Source organism: Oncorhynchus kisutch, linkage group LG27, assembly GCF_002021735.2.
Source record: "Oncorhynchus kisutch isolate 150728-3 linkage group LG27, Okis_V2, whole genome shotgun sequence".
Taxonomy (NCBI): domain Eukaryota; kingdom Metazoa; phylum Chordata; class Actinopteri; order Salmoniformes; family Salmonidae; genus Oncorhynchus; species Oncorhynchus kisutch.
The window spans coordinates 33401634-33414900 of record NC_034200.2 but is presented as its reverse complement, the minus strand read 5'-3'; the positions used below and the strand labels follow the sequence as shown (position 1 = coordinate 33414900).

Here is a 13267-nt window from a genome sequence, read left to right as displayed (position 1 = left end):
TCCATAAATCTAATATACAGCATATAAATAATTATGTACTATGGTAATGGAATAAAAATAACTAAAAATGTAATTATTGCTGAAATAGCACATGTATTTTTAGTCCTTCGTATATATGTTGTTGACAAAGGAGAAATAGGGTGTAAGAGGAAGTCATAAAATGTGATAAACCATTTACAGTAGGGCTACACCCTCAACTCAAGCACAGAGCACCACCTTTCCACGCTGCTGTATCGGTCGCTTCCACCCACTGAGATACACATCCAACACGCCCGCTCTTCACGTCAGTCCGCAACGTCAGATTGTGCGTGTTGCTCTGTATCGGTGGGCGTAGGGTTGACCGGCTTTTCAGAGGCAGACACAATGAGCCCTCGGATGATGTAAAGCATGCATGTGGGGCTGGAGGCACGGGCACGTTTTGGCAGTATAGTTTTTTGCTTTTGTTTTATATAATTTCGAGCACACATATCGACAAGACTTTGTGACGGTATAAGGATAGCTGGAAAAGTCGGTTCAACGAGTTCGTCTGACATAACGAAGTCGAAATCTCTGGCTCGTCCCCTTCGAAAACAAAACAACACTTTACAAAGGACTTGCTAAAGTCAACGACATAAAACAAGAATGTCGATGGTTGCGTATTCAGATTACTTAGCCGCCGAATGTCTGATGTCGATCTCTAGCGGTCCCGTCCTACACCGACCCACCCCGGTTGTCCCCGCCGCCCAGCCCCCTCCCCAGGCCGTTCATCCTGGGGAGCCCGAAGGGTCGAACGAGGACAGGGAGGTGCGCGAGACGCTGAGACTCGAAGGGGCCAACATGATGACGGTGGCCGGGATCCTCACGGACCTCCACGGCAAGTTCCGGTCCATGTCGGCCTACTCGGAGAGCAGCAACTCCTCATGTGGGGAGAGCGGCTACACCACGTTGTCTGACTCAACTACCCCAACCATGACCCCCTCTGCTACTCCAATTCCTGGACAGTACAATGCTACTCAACAGCAGTGGGGAGGAGGGACGCCTCGGTCCCCAGTAAAGCGACATCAGTGCATTTACGACGGCTGTGACCGAGTTTATGGAAAATCATCTCATCTGAAAGCCCATATCAGAACCCATACAGGTACAATTATATAGCTGGCTGTTATATAGCTTAAATTATAATAAAAAAAATAGGGAATTAGCTATAGTCTCCACAAATATCATTTTATTATGCAATTTGATTCAGAACTTCAAGTTTGTCCATACTAACTAAGCACTCCCCCCTTTGTGTGTCACTCCTATCTACAATTATCATATTTCTGCCTGAAGAAAAGTGTTTTTCTTCACAGGGATACATACACTGTCGATTGGGTGGGCGAGACGAGTCGTTTACCCGCGAGTTAGTAACGTTACAATACTCCCAGAACAAAAGGGGGAAAACTCAGAGGGCTCATAACAAAGAAGTAATCGAACAAAAGAATGGGGCTGGACGAAAAATAGGCTAGTGATGAACATGCTACAACTGGGTTGATTTGCATACGAAGTGAGTTCGAGATTAAATATAACATTCGGGGCATTTGCGCAGGTTCGGTGATTCTTTCAACTCAAAACAGCCAAATCTTTTAATCCCACCTCGCATCAATGTGGCCATCGTGTAACAGTCATGTCTTTTTCGAAAACATCTTTCTCGAAATCAGCCATTGCTGCCATAGTTTTCAAATGGTATGGTATGTTTAGCCCTGTTACTTTGTATACATGCATCAGGTGTCCACTGCCCAGGTGTCCGCACAGTGCGGGGTGGGTGGGGGGGGGGGTGTTCAGGGTCAGTGATGGATTAGAACAGGAAAGCGTGCTGAATAGAACAAATCGTTAGGGAACGCCCACAAAACGGGGGTGAGTGGCTCATGGCTAGAAGGGTTTCGTCAAAAACGTCATAGTCCCGTTCACTACGACGAGAGTTTGCGTTTTTACACAGTGTCGAGTTCTACATATATATATATATATATATTGCGAGCTAAAATTGGTATCCCTTCTAGCCATGACCAGTGAGTGGGAGAGTGGAGTGTTGCAAAACGAAGATCCGCTTTACGGTCTTGAATATAGCTCCTGGCACCCTTTCGTCTGTCCTGGGTTGACTCCTATTAGCAATGCTACTCTATTGTATTAGGGCCACAAAATAGGCGTAGGAGGCTGCACATTGTGGATACCTTAATGCATTACAGTCTAGTCAACATAAAGGTTGTCCTCAACGGTGGAAAGTCATTTATTCGCAAAAATTGAAATAATGACCATCACATCGACGTAAACTTGTAGTCATGCGATATGTTGTGTGGTTGTCCCACTACGACTCGGGAAAGCATGCAGTTTATTCGGCTACAGATTGAATAAATTATGATGAACTTCACAGGCTGGTGAAAGTGCAAGGTGATGAGTTTGATGCTCTTTTCCAATAAATATAGAGGGTCTTAATCTAGTGACATGATGACCGATGCTAGGCTACCGTGTGACAAATTTTTTTTTTGCCTCTTATCCATATCATCATCTAAGTAGCCTTCCCTCACTGTATATGTGAGCTGTTGGCTAGAGCACACGTGTCAAGACCAGAGTGGGCACATTCGCTATATAACGCAACAGTTTTTGTGACAAATCCATCAGTAGAACTGAAAATGCGATGGAAACCCATTTATTTTGAATTTTGAGCATGGGAATTTAACCACACGTTATTTTTATGTGCACTGCCTCATCAACGCACCTACTTTTATTCGCAATAAATCAGTTTGTTGGTAATGCATCTCTGGTGGGAAAATGTTTTATGCTGATTTTAGAATATTCCCATGAAAACCGTCTTGGGATCTCTATTGATCCTTTGTAGCTCAGTAGTGCATAGCGCTTGTAACGCCAGGGTAGTGGGTTCGATTCCTGGGACCACCCATAAGTTAAAGTGTCTGCTAAATGGCATATACTATTGAGGCCATCTCCATTTTGAAGTAGTCAATTTTCTTCATCTACTACTTCCGAGTTGGCAAACAAACTGAAAGTGTGCACACTGCCACCTAGAGTGTGTTGTTTGAACAGATACAAGGCCAAGGTTGTTGATTTATTGCCACCTACAGTTATGGAATGTTTCCTCACAAGTATAATTCACTGGCCGATCTCCTGGTAACCTGGATGGAATTGATTCTATGTTATGTGATTCTTCCTTCACCCATATTAAGTCCCACCCATTTGACTACTTGTACCCCCGTTCATTGATTCGGTACCGGTACCCCCTGTATATAGCGCCGTTATTTTATTGTGTTATTTATTAAAAACTTTAGTTTCCAAAAGGCTCATTAACAGCTTCTACCCTCAAGCCATACGACTGCTGAACAATTAATCAAATGGCTACCCGGACTATTTGTATTACAATGCTGCTACTCTCTGTTTATTATCTATGCATAGTCACTTTACCTCTACCTACATGAACATATTACCTCAACTAACCTGTACCCACGCACATTGACTCGGTACCGGTACACCCTGTATATAGCCTCATTATTAACCTGTACCCCCACACATTGACTCGGTACCGGTACACCCTGTATATAGCCTCATTACTAACCTGTACCCCCACACATTGACTCGGTACCGGTACACCCTGTATATAGCCTTGTTATTGTTATTTTATTGTTACTTTTTTACTTTAGCTTTAGTAAATATTTCTTTAACTCTTATTTTCTTAACTGCATTGTTGGTTAAGGGCCTGTAAGTAAGCATTTCACGGTAAGGTCTACAACTGTTGTATTCGGCGCATGTGACAAATAAAATTAGATTTGATACTTCAAAATGGCGAAAGTCCTCAAATATGCACTGCCCATGCTAAAATAGGCTTTTGGGCACTAGAGTGCTCTATCTCTATGGGATGTGTTGAGGGTGCCTTTCTAAGATGGCCACCCACTGTATGTTGGTGTTAGTCTGCCCTATGAGTGTCAATATCTATTGCCTGTCTACGTTTTGCATTCACTTTTCAAAATGTCTCTCTTCAATATGAACCATGACCAGAGTAGGTTTTTCTTTATAACGTAGGTTGATTTGGTGCATTAAATAGAGCAGTGGGGTGGATAACCTTTTTGCGTTATAAAGAAAATGGATGCTGATAATAGTATACACTTGGTGGGTATACAAGGGTCTGTCAAGGGTCTAGCTTACTACTGACCGCTGCATATCTAGTGTTAGTGACTGGAACGAGCAGGGCAATATTTGCCAGTCTGACATTTGTGTCACACTCAGTATGTTCATTTGAATGTCTCTCTTTCTGTCTCCCTTCATCAGGTGAACGACCCTTTCCCTGTATCTGGCCCGACTGCCAGAAAAAATTTGCCCGTTCGGACGAGCTGGCTCGCCACACGCGCACACACACAGGCGAGAAGCGCTTCCTGTGCCCGCTGTGCGACAAGCGCTTCATGCGCAGCGACCATTTGATCAAGCACGCCCGCCGCCACCCCGACTTCCAGCCGTCCATGCTGGGCCGCAAGGCCTCGTCCCCTGGGGGACAGGGGGCGTCCAGCCCCGCCATGGGCCAGTAGAGTGCAGGGGTCAGTGGGTTCACTCCCACGTCTAGGGCTGGGGTCAGCAAGGGTAACAGGGAGTGGTCCTAACCAAAGGTCCTAACCAATCAGATCCACTAGCCAGGCCTGTCTGTCACAACTCCCCACACAACAGTATCTAGGTGGGGGCACGTTCACCACCCACCCCGACGGATGAAGACGACACCAGTCTCAACGCTCAACTAATACTCAAAACCTTTAACTGAAAAACACTCACACATGCAGGGAATTCTCAATGTCTTCACTCCTCAGTCTCAGCACACGCATCAGCCAAATGTTTTCCTTCCTTTCTCGGCTTATTTTAGAGAGATGGTGCTCCATGCTTTTTTACTGTGGCTGTTTCCTTTCTTGCTAGCGCCATTTTGTGATATTTAACTAGAGGCGTAGAGAGGCTGAGGTCAACTAAAAGTGTAGCCGCTTTGCTGATGACCTGTCCTCAGTTTCAAGAGGTTGCACATTCCATGCATTTTTGTCGTTGGAAATTAGTTGGCTTAGTTATAAAAAAAAAAATGTTTTTGTAATATCGTATATACTGTATTATAATTTAAAATGCTGGTCAACTTAACTTTCAGTAATGATGATGAATGGTTTAAACCGCTGAAGACTAGCTGGTTACACACCATCACTTATTCATTCTAGATCAACTTTTCTTTTTACTATCCATGAAACCTTGACGAATTGATACACGTAATATTACGTCCGTTACGGATGCAAATGTATATAACCTTTAACCTTCTATTGTAGAGAATATCGTGAACAAATATTAGAGGAAGTAATACTTGTGATGAATTGTAGTCCTTATATTAGGGGTGACAGACTACACACTTGGATAGGATAGCGCTGCCTGTGAGTAAGCGTGTGTCTCTAATGACATTTTGTTAGAGAAAGAGAAGAGACCGTTTCCACTTGTCTGTCCATCTAAATGGACATGATTACTTTATCTCAGTGAACAACACTTCAGGAAATTCAGAAAGCCTTAAACTATTTCATACTTATTTTTGCACCATGTTTACAGTTTGAATCATTTCTACAGGTTTACGCCGACTCGTCGGCACATTACAAATACACATATGCAATATACCACTTTTAACCAGAGGTTGCTTTTAATGCTACTTGGCTAATTTGTGTGATAGGTTTTCACTGTGTTAATATGCTTCTACAATTGAACACTGTGGAATTTGATAAAGATACACGTGATCTTATTATAACCAATGGTTAGGTTAGTCAGACACATTTGTCCAAGTGCTTTAGGAAAGTGCGATAAAGGATAGATTGGGGTTATTATGTGTTTGTTTTTTAACTGTTTCTTTGCTGAGCATAATGACTTGGTTCTATGTATGTGGCTTTTCTCAGACACTAGGCTCTCAGAGCCTTGTTATAATTGTAATTTCTTCCACAGAAAGATTAAATTGCGTGACTAAGGCACCTCTCTCGTCATACAGTCCCTCCAATATTTTCCTTCTCTGTCTTTTACTAACCAACTGACTTTAATTGATCATTCTTGCTGCATCATTTGGTCACTGTTAGTTCCATTGTAATGGGATGTACCTGTTTTCAACTTTTATGTTGCAACACTTTTGCCATTTGTACAAATTTTCACAAGTTCTTATCTGTTTACAGCTCTTGGTAACTGCTGGCAGTTATCGAACAAAAATGGACTACTTCAAACCAAGCCACAATATGACGTAGTGAAAGTGTTTGCTATGTTTTCAAATGAATTGAAAATGTCTTCATGGATGTCATCATTTTCCAAATGTATTTGTTAAATTTTCTGACAGCAAGTCTGCCTCGCGCCAAATTTATGATTATTTCACACAAAGGGTAACAATTTACCTCGCAATGTTTGTGTAATACTTGTCTTCCCTTGGAAAGCAGTTGGACAAAAAGGGAATCCATTAAGAAACTCACCTTTTAATCATGAAACGCTTCTAAACACAATCAAGCCTTAGGTTTGAACTTCCTGTGTTCTTCAAGTGAAAACTACACTCTGCCAGGGAAACAAACATCTCTTTAGTTGTCTTGTCTATATTCTTGATGTATGCTCCGTGTACAGAGTTTTGACTGTGCTTAACACTTTTTCTATAGTATATTACGTACCTGTGGTGTTTCAATAGTGCTGATCATCAATTTTTGCATCTCACGCGTGTTCAGTATGTATCACTACCCTTCATGTTGCACAATGCTACTTAGATCAGTTTAGTCTGGACCTACTGCGGTACATTTTGTACCGCTTCATTTCGGTGGTACCTACATAAGGACTTAATAACCCATTCATAACACATTCATAAGTAGTACATCAACATTGCATAAATGGTTATGTTAACAAGTTGATATTTCAGTTTTGTCACTATTTTTGCAGTTAACAAACGTTTATGCAATATTCATTAACTGCTTAAATGTGTACTGTATGGGTTATAAATTGCTTATGTAGGTTCCCTTCAGATAAAGTCACCAATAACTCAATTTACATTTTACAAACCACTAAATCTGTCTGGGGGGGAGGGGGCATAACCATATCTCAAACAATGTAATTAATTGCGCTGAACACCTTATAGAGCATACTATGCTAATTCTTTCCCACTGTACACTAATTAAACAAATCTACACAGCTGCATTGTTTGTATAAGAACCAATATTTTTAGAATTTTGTTAAGCCAAATTTTTACATCGATAACTCTTTTAAGAAACCTCTTATTTGAGCTTTGGTTACGTAGATAAGAGGACCTGTGGAACTAATTGAAAAAATGCTCCAACTTGTTCTTTGATATTTATACTCTCAGGTGTCTTTTAAACATTTCTTCCATATTTCCTGTGCAACACCCAAGTGTAATCATGTATTGTTGCTATTATTTTAAGGATTAATTTATTACGATTTATAATTTGCGTGGTTTAATTCATTTTTTCCCATAGCTTAATATTTTGTGATATGGAACATATACTAATAATTTGGTTCCATTGTTTGCTTGACACAGACTGCCAGTACTTTTTCATAATAAATAAAAACCTTAAGTTAAATGTTTTGTGTGTGTTATTTTCTTGTTAACAGATGACTAACTTGTATCTGTATATAAATGTTGATTTATACTTGACATATCCACTTTATTGTGAATATTGTTATGTTGAAGAGAAGGTTGTCCGTAGATGGCTTTCAAATTAAGGACAATTTGATCAATCCCTTGCAAAGAATAGTTCACCCAAAATACAAAATGACATGTTGGTTTCCTTACCCTGTAAGCAGTCTATGGACAAGGTATGACCACAATCCTTGATTCATGATTTGGTTTGTTTACTTGACAACTGCAATATTTTTACACTCTGGCACAAATCCAATGCAAGTCGACGGTACCTGTGTAAGTACATTTTCGCGTCTCGTGTCCAAATGATCTATTTAGTAACTTCATTGAGCTTTTTAGATACTTTAGGATGACTTGGACATTAAGATAGAAAAATGCTAATATCAGAACCATTGACTTGCGCTGGATTTGTGCCACAGAGGCAAAAAAAAGTTTGCATTTGGAAACAGTGACCAGCTAAACTAAACCAAAGCATGGATTGCTGTCATACCTTGTCCGTAGACTGCTCACATGGTAAGGAATCCAATATGTCATTTGAGTGAATTATCCCTATAAACTAATACAATCAGCTGGAATGTTTGCAGACAGCTAAAAGGCACCATTCTTTAATTAAGCAATAAGGCATGAGGGGGTGTGGTATATGGCCAATATACCATGGCTAAGGGCTGTTCTTATGAACGACACGACGTCTAGCCTGGAGACAGCCCTTAGCCATGGTATAATGGCCATATACCACAAACCCCCAAGGTGCCTTATTGCTATTATAAACTGGTTACCAACATAATTAGAGCAGTAAAAATAAATGTTTTGTCATATCCGTGGTATACGGTCTGATATACCACGGCTGTCAGCCAATTAGCATTCAGGGCTCGAACCACCCAGTTTATAATCCTGATTATATAACGGATGGGTCTAATCCAGAATGCTGATGGGTTAAAACCCCATTCCAGTCGGTGTCTATTCCACAAATTACCACCGGCTAAATCTATGACGTTAAAATGCCCATTTACTCTGTTCCATCTGACTGCACAATCCACTGTCTCCAAGTGATAAACCTGATCTCCACTATAAAAAGCATCTAGACATTAAATCACATTTCTTTTAGACTAACATTTAGTTTTCAACAGCGGAGGTTTGTATAAACCTTGCTGTCTGTCTTTCCGACATTTGCAACATTGTGTCAATATTAAAATGAGATCTCCAGCTGTTCCATAGTAATGAATGTGTAGGGGTCAGGGCAAGACAGATAGGCAGGCAGCGTTTCTAAACCAGTTGAAATCATGAATCAGCTGACATAATTTTTGGTGGATATATACAAAGCAATGCCAATTGAAAAAAGGAAACGAGATGCAGCTAGTTTGCAGTATTTCCAGCTTCAGTTTGAAGTGATTGTATTCTGTGTGTCGTTGGCTAGCTCCTCTGATCAACAGTGTCCCGAAGAGAGAGTAAAATGTCATTGTGAACGCACAATGTCAATGCCATCATTGTAAATAAGAATTTGTTCTTCACTAACTTACCTAGTTAAATAAAGGTTGAATAAAAAAATGATATGCCAGGCGAAATCGCACCACGTTAGCTCATTGTTATGCATGTATCCAAATAAAGTTCACTAGAAAACAGCTTAAACAAATGCAAATGCAGCTACTGTTGTTATTCTGGCTGCACTGTTTGATGTGACTGTAAGTTAGCCGTAGCAAGCAAGAGATAAGAATGTTGCCAGCCAATATGGCAATGTAAGATTTAATTTATTAATCATAGGAGTAACGTGTGTCTTTATGTGACCTCAACTCATCAGAGTTCATCTCTTTGATTGCTGGCAGAGGAGGGTGAGGGCGCGCCTCCTCCTTCCTTGGCGATGCCTGGGGGCATAGGCCGTCCCTGGCCGTCCTGCTTGCTGCTTCGCTGGGTGTTCTGCCGGTCCCAGTCGGTGGATGTGGCCTCATCGTCCCAGATGGTGGAGGTCTCTGTGTCGCTGAAGTAGCCCGGCTCGCCAGTATAGTGGGTGGGGAAGAGGAGCAGCGGCTCCACAGAGAACGCCAGCAGGTCCCTCTGCTCAAACTGGGCCATGTACTCCTCCCTGAGGGCGAGGAGAGTTGAGGAGAATAAAAAAACAACAACACATGCCCGGTATGAAAACAAACTCTTCTCCTAGCTCCAAAAGGCCGATCGGAAAATCTGCCTGGAACCACCGCCATATTGATTGCACCGTTTTAATCTCTACCTGGTCTCTTAAAATCAGCGAACACTGGGTTTGCAGGGACAAATGTCACTCAACAAGCATGTGCTTGGTAAATAAGGTGCTTGCGGGAGAGAGATAGAGTGAGAATGTGGAGACTGCAGTTAAAAGACAAAAGCCTGTCCGACCACTGGAACTCACCGTGGGTGCTTGTTGAACATGACAGGCAGGTACTCATCCACAGGTAGCATCTTGCCCAGGGCCCGGGCTCCCAGGAGCCTCTTGGCCCCCTGCAAGGAAAGGGCGTAACCCAGGGTCCAGTAGGAATAGTCAGGGTGTACCAGGTTACTGACCCCCTCCACCCAGCGCTCCGGCTGCTTCACCTGCAGCCGCTTACGCCCCACATAGCTGAGAGAGAGAGGGAGAGAAACGTCAATTTATAAAGCATTCCTCGAAAAAGAAGCCATTTTACACTATTATGCTGCATCCTAAGATCAGACACACGTTGGAATCTTGTCTGTCTGTCTGCCTGTCTATGTTAGAGTGTGTATGCAGCCAATCAGCCCTCACATCAGATCCCAGTCCAGTCCCACTCGGTCCACGTTCTCCATGATGGTCACCAGTCTGCTGCGGAAACGTGGCTCAAACCTCACATCATCCTCCAGCACCAGCACACGCTGCAGTCCCTGTTCCACCACCTAGGGGGAGACATGCACCACAGGACAGCCACTGAGCCAGGGTTTGAATCTCCAAATACTTGATACATTAAAACAAGTGACATTGCTTTCTATCTTATATCTTTACATCTAAAGTAGTTTGAGCACTGTTACAGATCATTATCCTTTTACTGCAGTGGGCTAAATCAGGGTCACACAGAGCGATTCTTGGTGGTCTTAAACAAATCTACTTTGAAACTAAAGTATACAACTCACACACATGGTTATGGGCATCAACAAAAAAGAAGACACATGTACCATGTCAGATGTAGAGTTGAAATGTATTCAGTTTTGAGATTGTATCCCAATATTACACTTTATATACATCACAGAAGACTTAAATGCAACAAAACCGTTTGACATAAAAACACAGATTTTTCGGGCCAAAAAATGAAATGAAAGTTTATTAACTATGAACATTCCACCCATAAGGCCACTAGAGGGCGATCTGGTCATTTGACTGCAGGAAAGGGGTGTACCGTTATCAATAAAAGTGGCAGCTATAAATATTTATTCTAATTTTTATGCAACGTTTGTGTACCTGTTCCATGTATAGACTAGATGTGTACCTGTTTCCAGATATTGTAGTGACTGAGGAAGCAGCCGATCTCCCCTCGCGTCAGCACACGCCCCGAATACGGGTCTTTGTACCCAGGCAACATGTCTATGCCCATCGCTTGCAGCTGGGACGAGTTCAGGGCTCTGAAGAAAATAAAAGATGAATAAAACATAATTACATGTTCAAACCCAGCCCAGGTGCGTAGGTCTAGATTTACTACAAGTTTGCACCTGTGCTGTGTTGGCACCTGTTCTTTTTCTGATTCAATTCAGAACGGTAGAACAAAAGATCAAAGGAAAATGAAGATACTGATAATAGATCAAAGTTTCATGTTTGAGGAATCCATCAATCCACGCTCACTTTATTACATGTTTTGTTTAACCTTTATTTAATTAGGCAAGTCAGTTAAAAACAAATTCTTATTTACAATGACAGCCTACGCCGGGCCAAACCCGGACAACGCTGGGCCAATTGTGAGCCGCCCTATGGTACACCCAATCACGGCCGGTTGTGATACAGCCTGGAATCTAACCAGTGTCTGTAGTGACGCCTTTAGCACTGAGATGCAGTGGCTTAGACCGCTGCGCCACTCAGGAGCCGAGTGGAACCATAGTAGAGAGGAGTGAGGATTCAGTATGGATAGCAGGAAATGTATGTTATTTCCGTCTGAAATAACAGGTGCAGACGCTTTATGTAAAGTGCTTTTGGATTGTTGTGTCGTACTTGCCATCCACCGCCTCTGTCAGTGTGATATCAATGCCCAGAACGGCAAGGGTGCTCAGCATTCGATCCCGCCGGTCAATGCGACGCTTCAGATTAATCAGAAAGATCTAGAATGAAGGCGGAGAGAACAGGTCACTAAAATCCAACTGTTCCATCCATTATCACCTTTCTCATGATTTGTATGAAATAGACGTTTCTGTGATTTCTTTCAAACAATGACAGTGGATGACTAAAGATATACCATAGTGTAGATATACAATAGTGTAGATGTAATGTACTGTAAGTACATTCTCAGTACCTCATCAAATCCCATCTTTTCCAGAGGTTTAGCTGTATGGTGCATGTATTTGGACGGCTTCATGAGGTAATCGACTGAAGAGAAATACCTGTATTAGACTCTTATTACCAGATTAAAGATAAAAGCAGATCACACTGTGTTAAGACATTTGCCATCTATGATTTGTAAGGGAATTCGTCAGTCTCTCATTAATGACCAGTTTAGGGATTCTCTGAAGAGACGGGGAGAGACGGAGAAGCAGAAGAGATAACAGAAGAGTGAGAATTCTGACACGGCTGTGAAAGTGAAAGTCAAACGGCATCACAGAGACTGGTCTGTAGGAGAGGGGAGATACGTGTGTGTGTGTGTGTGTGTGGGCATGTATGTGTGGGTGGGCGTGGGCGTGAGTGTGTGTGTGGGTGTGTGTGAGTGAGTGTGTGTGTGTGTGGGTGTGTGTGTGTGTGCATCAGAGTACTCACTCAGAGCCTCGGTCATAGTGTGGCTAAAGCTCTCCACCTCCTCCTCCAGACTTTGCTCTTGCTTCAGAGGCAGTGGCAGATACCCATAATGCTCTCTATTACATATGTACATCTGCACATCTGTATGGAGTCACAGGTTTAACATTAGACACATAAAACATAATACATATAAATAATAATTGAGTGTTTGTTTGAGCCTGCCTGGAGGGCCACATAGCCCGGCTATTCCACTGGTTCCACTGCGCCAGACAAGCTCAATCAAGCGCAACTAAAGTATTTGAAAGAAAACAATGACTATTTGAACTAAGATATGACACACATTCAATACACAGTAAGGAAACTGAGCATTTGAACACAATTCATTATGACTCTATGACTGACCTGCCCGCCGCGCGGAGAAGGCGAAGACCATGATGTCATCCAGGGGGAAGGTGTAATCGTGGTGTGGAGGGTGGAAGGCCAGCGCCCGGGTGGCGCTCCGCCTCAGGTCCACCATGAAGGTAGAGTGCACCATGGGAACAGCGAAGCAGCCCTGGCGTTTCCAGTTTCTGATGGGGATGTACTCAGGGGTGCGCTTGTAGTAACCCTAAGAGGGCAGGAAGAGACACAGTGGATCAGAGAAACTTAAATAGAATCCCCAGGGACAATCCGGCCCATCGTTACATTTTCTGTGGTCCCTTGACATAAATGCATTTTAATGA

At 42.5% G+C, this 13267-nt stretch overlaps 2 protein-coding genes across 2 annotated transcripts in view; one reads left to right on the top strand and one right to left on the bottom strand.

Moving 5' to 3' along the window:
• The first annotated feature begins 212 nt into the window (after positions 1–212).
• Positions 213–7577, top strand: zgc:153115 (C2H2-type zinc finger protein). Its single transcript, XM_020463185.2, has 2 exons — positions 213–1117; positions 4288–7577. The coding sequence occupies exons 1-2, from the start codon at positions 622–624 to the stop codon at positions 4539–4541; spliced, it is 750 nt and encodes a 249-aa protein (XP_020318774.1). The 5' UTR covers positions 213–621; the 3' UTR covers positions 4542–7577.
• A 1787-nt stretch (positions 7578–9364) lies between these two features.
• The window catches only part of LOC109871829 (procollagen galactosyltransferase 2-like), a 7113-nt gene continuing 3210 nt past the window's right edge, over positions 9365–13267 (bottom strand). The window contains exons 4-11 of the mRNA XM_020462844.2: positions 12948–13152; positions 12567–12686; positions 12109–12182; positions 11811–11917; positions 11098–11230; positions 10383–10510; positions 10014–10220; positions 9365–9713 (exon numbers count right to left, since the gene is read on the bottom strand). Of these exons, the coding sequence (XP_020318433.1) occupies positions 9428–9713; positions 10014–10220; positions 10383–10510; positions 11098–11230; positions 11811–11917; positions 12109–12182; positions 12567–12686; positions 12948–13152 (1260 nt within the window). The 3' untranslated portion in view covers positions 9365–9427. The remainder of the gene's footprint in view (positions 9714–10013; positions 10221–10382; positions 10511–11097; positions 11231–11810; positions 11918–12108; positions 12183–12566; positions 12687–12947; positions 13153–13267) is intronic.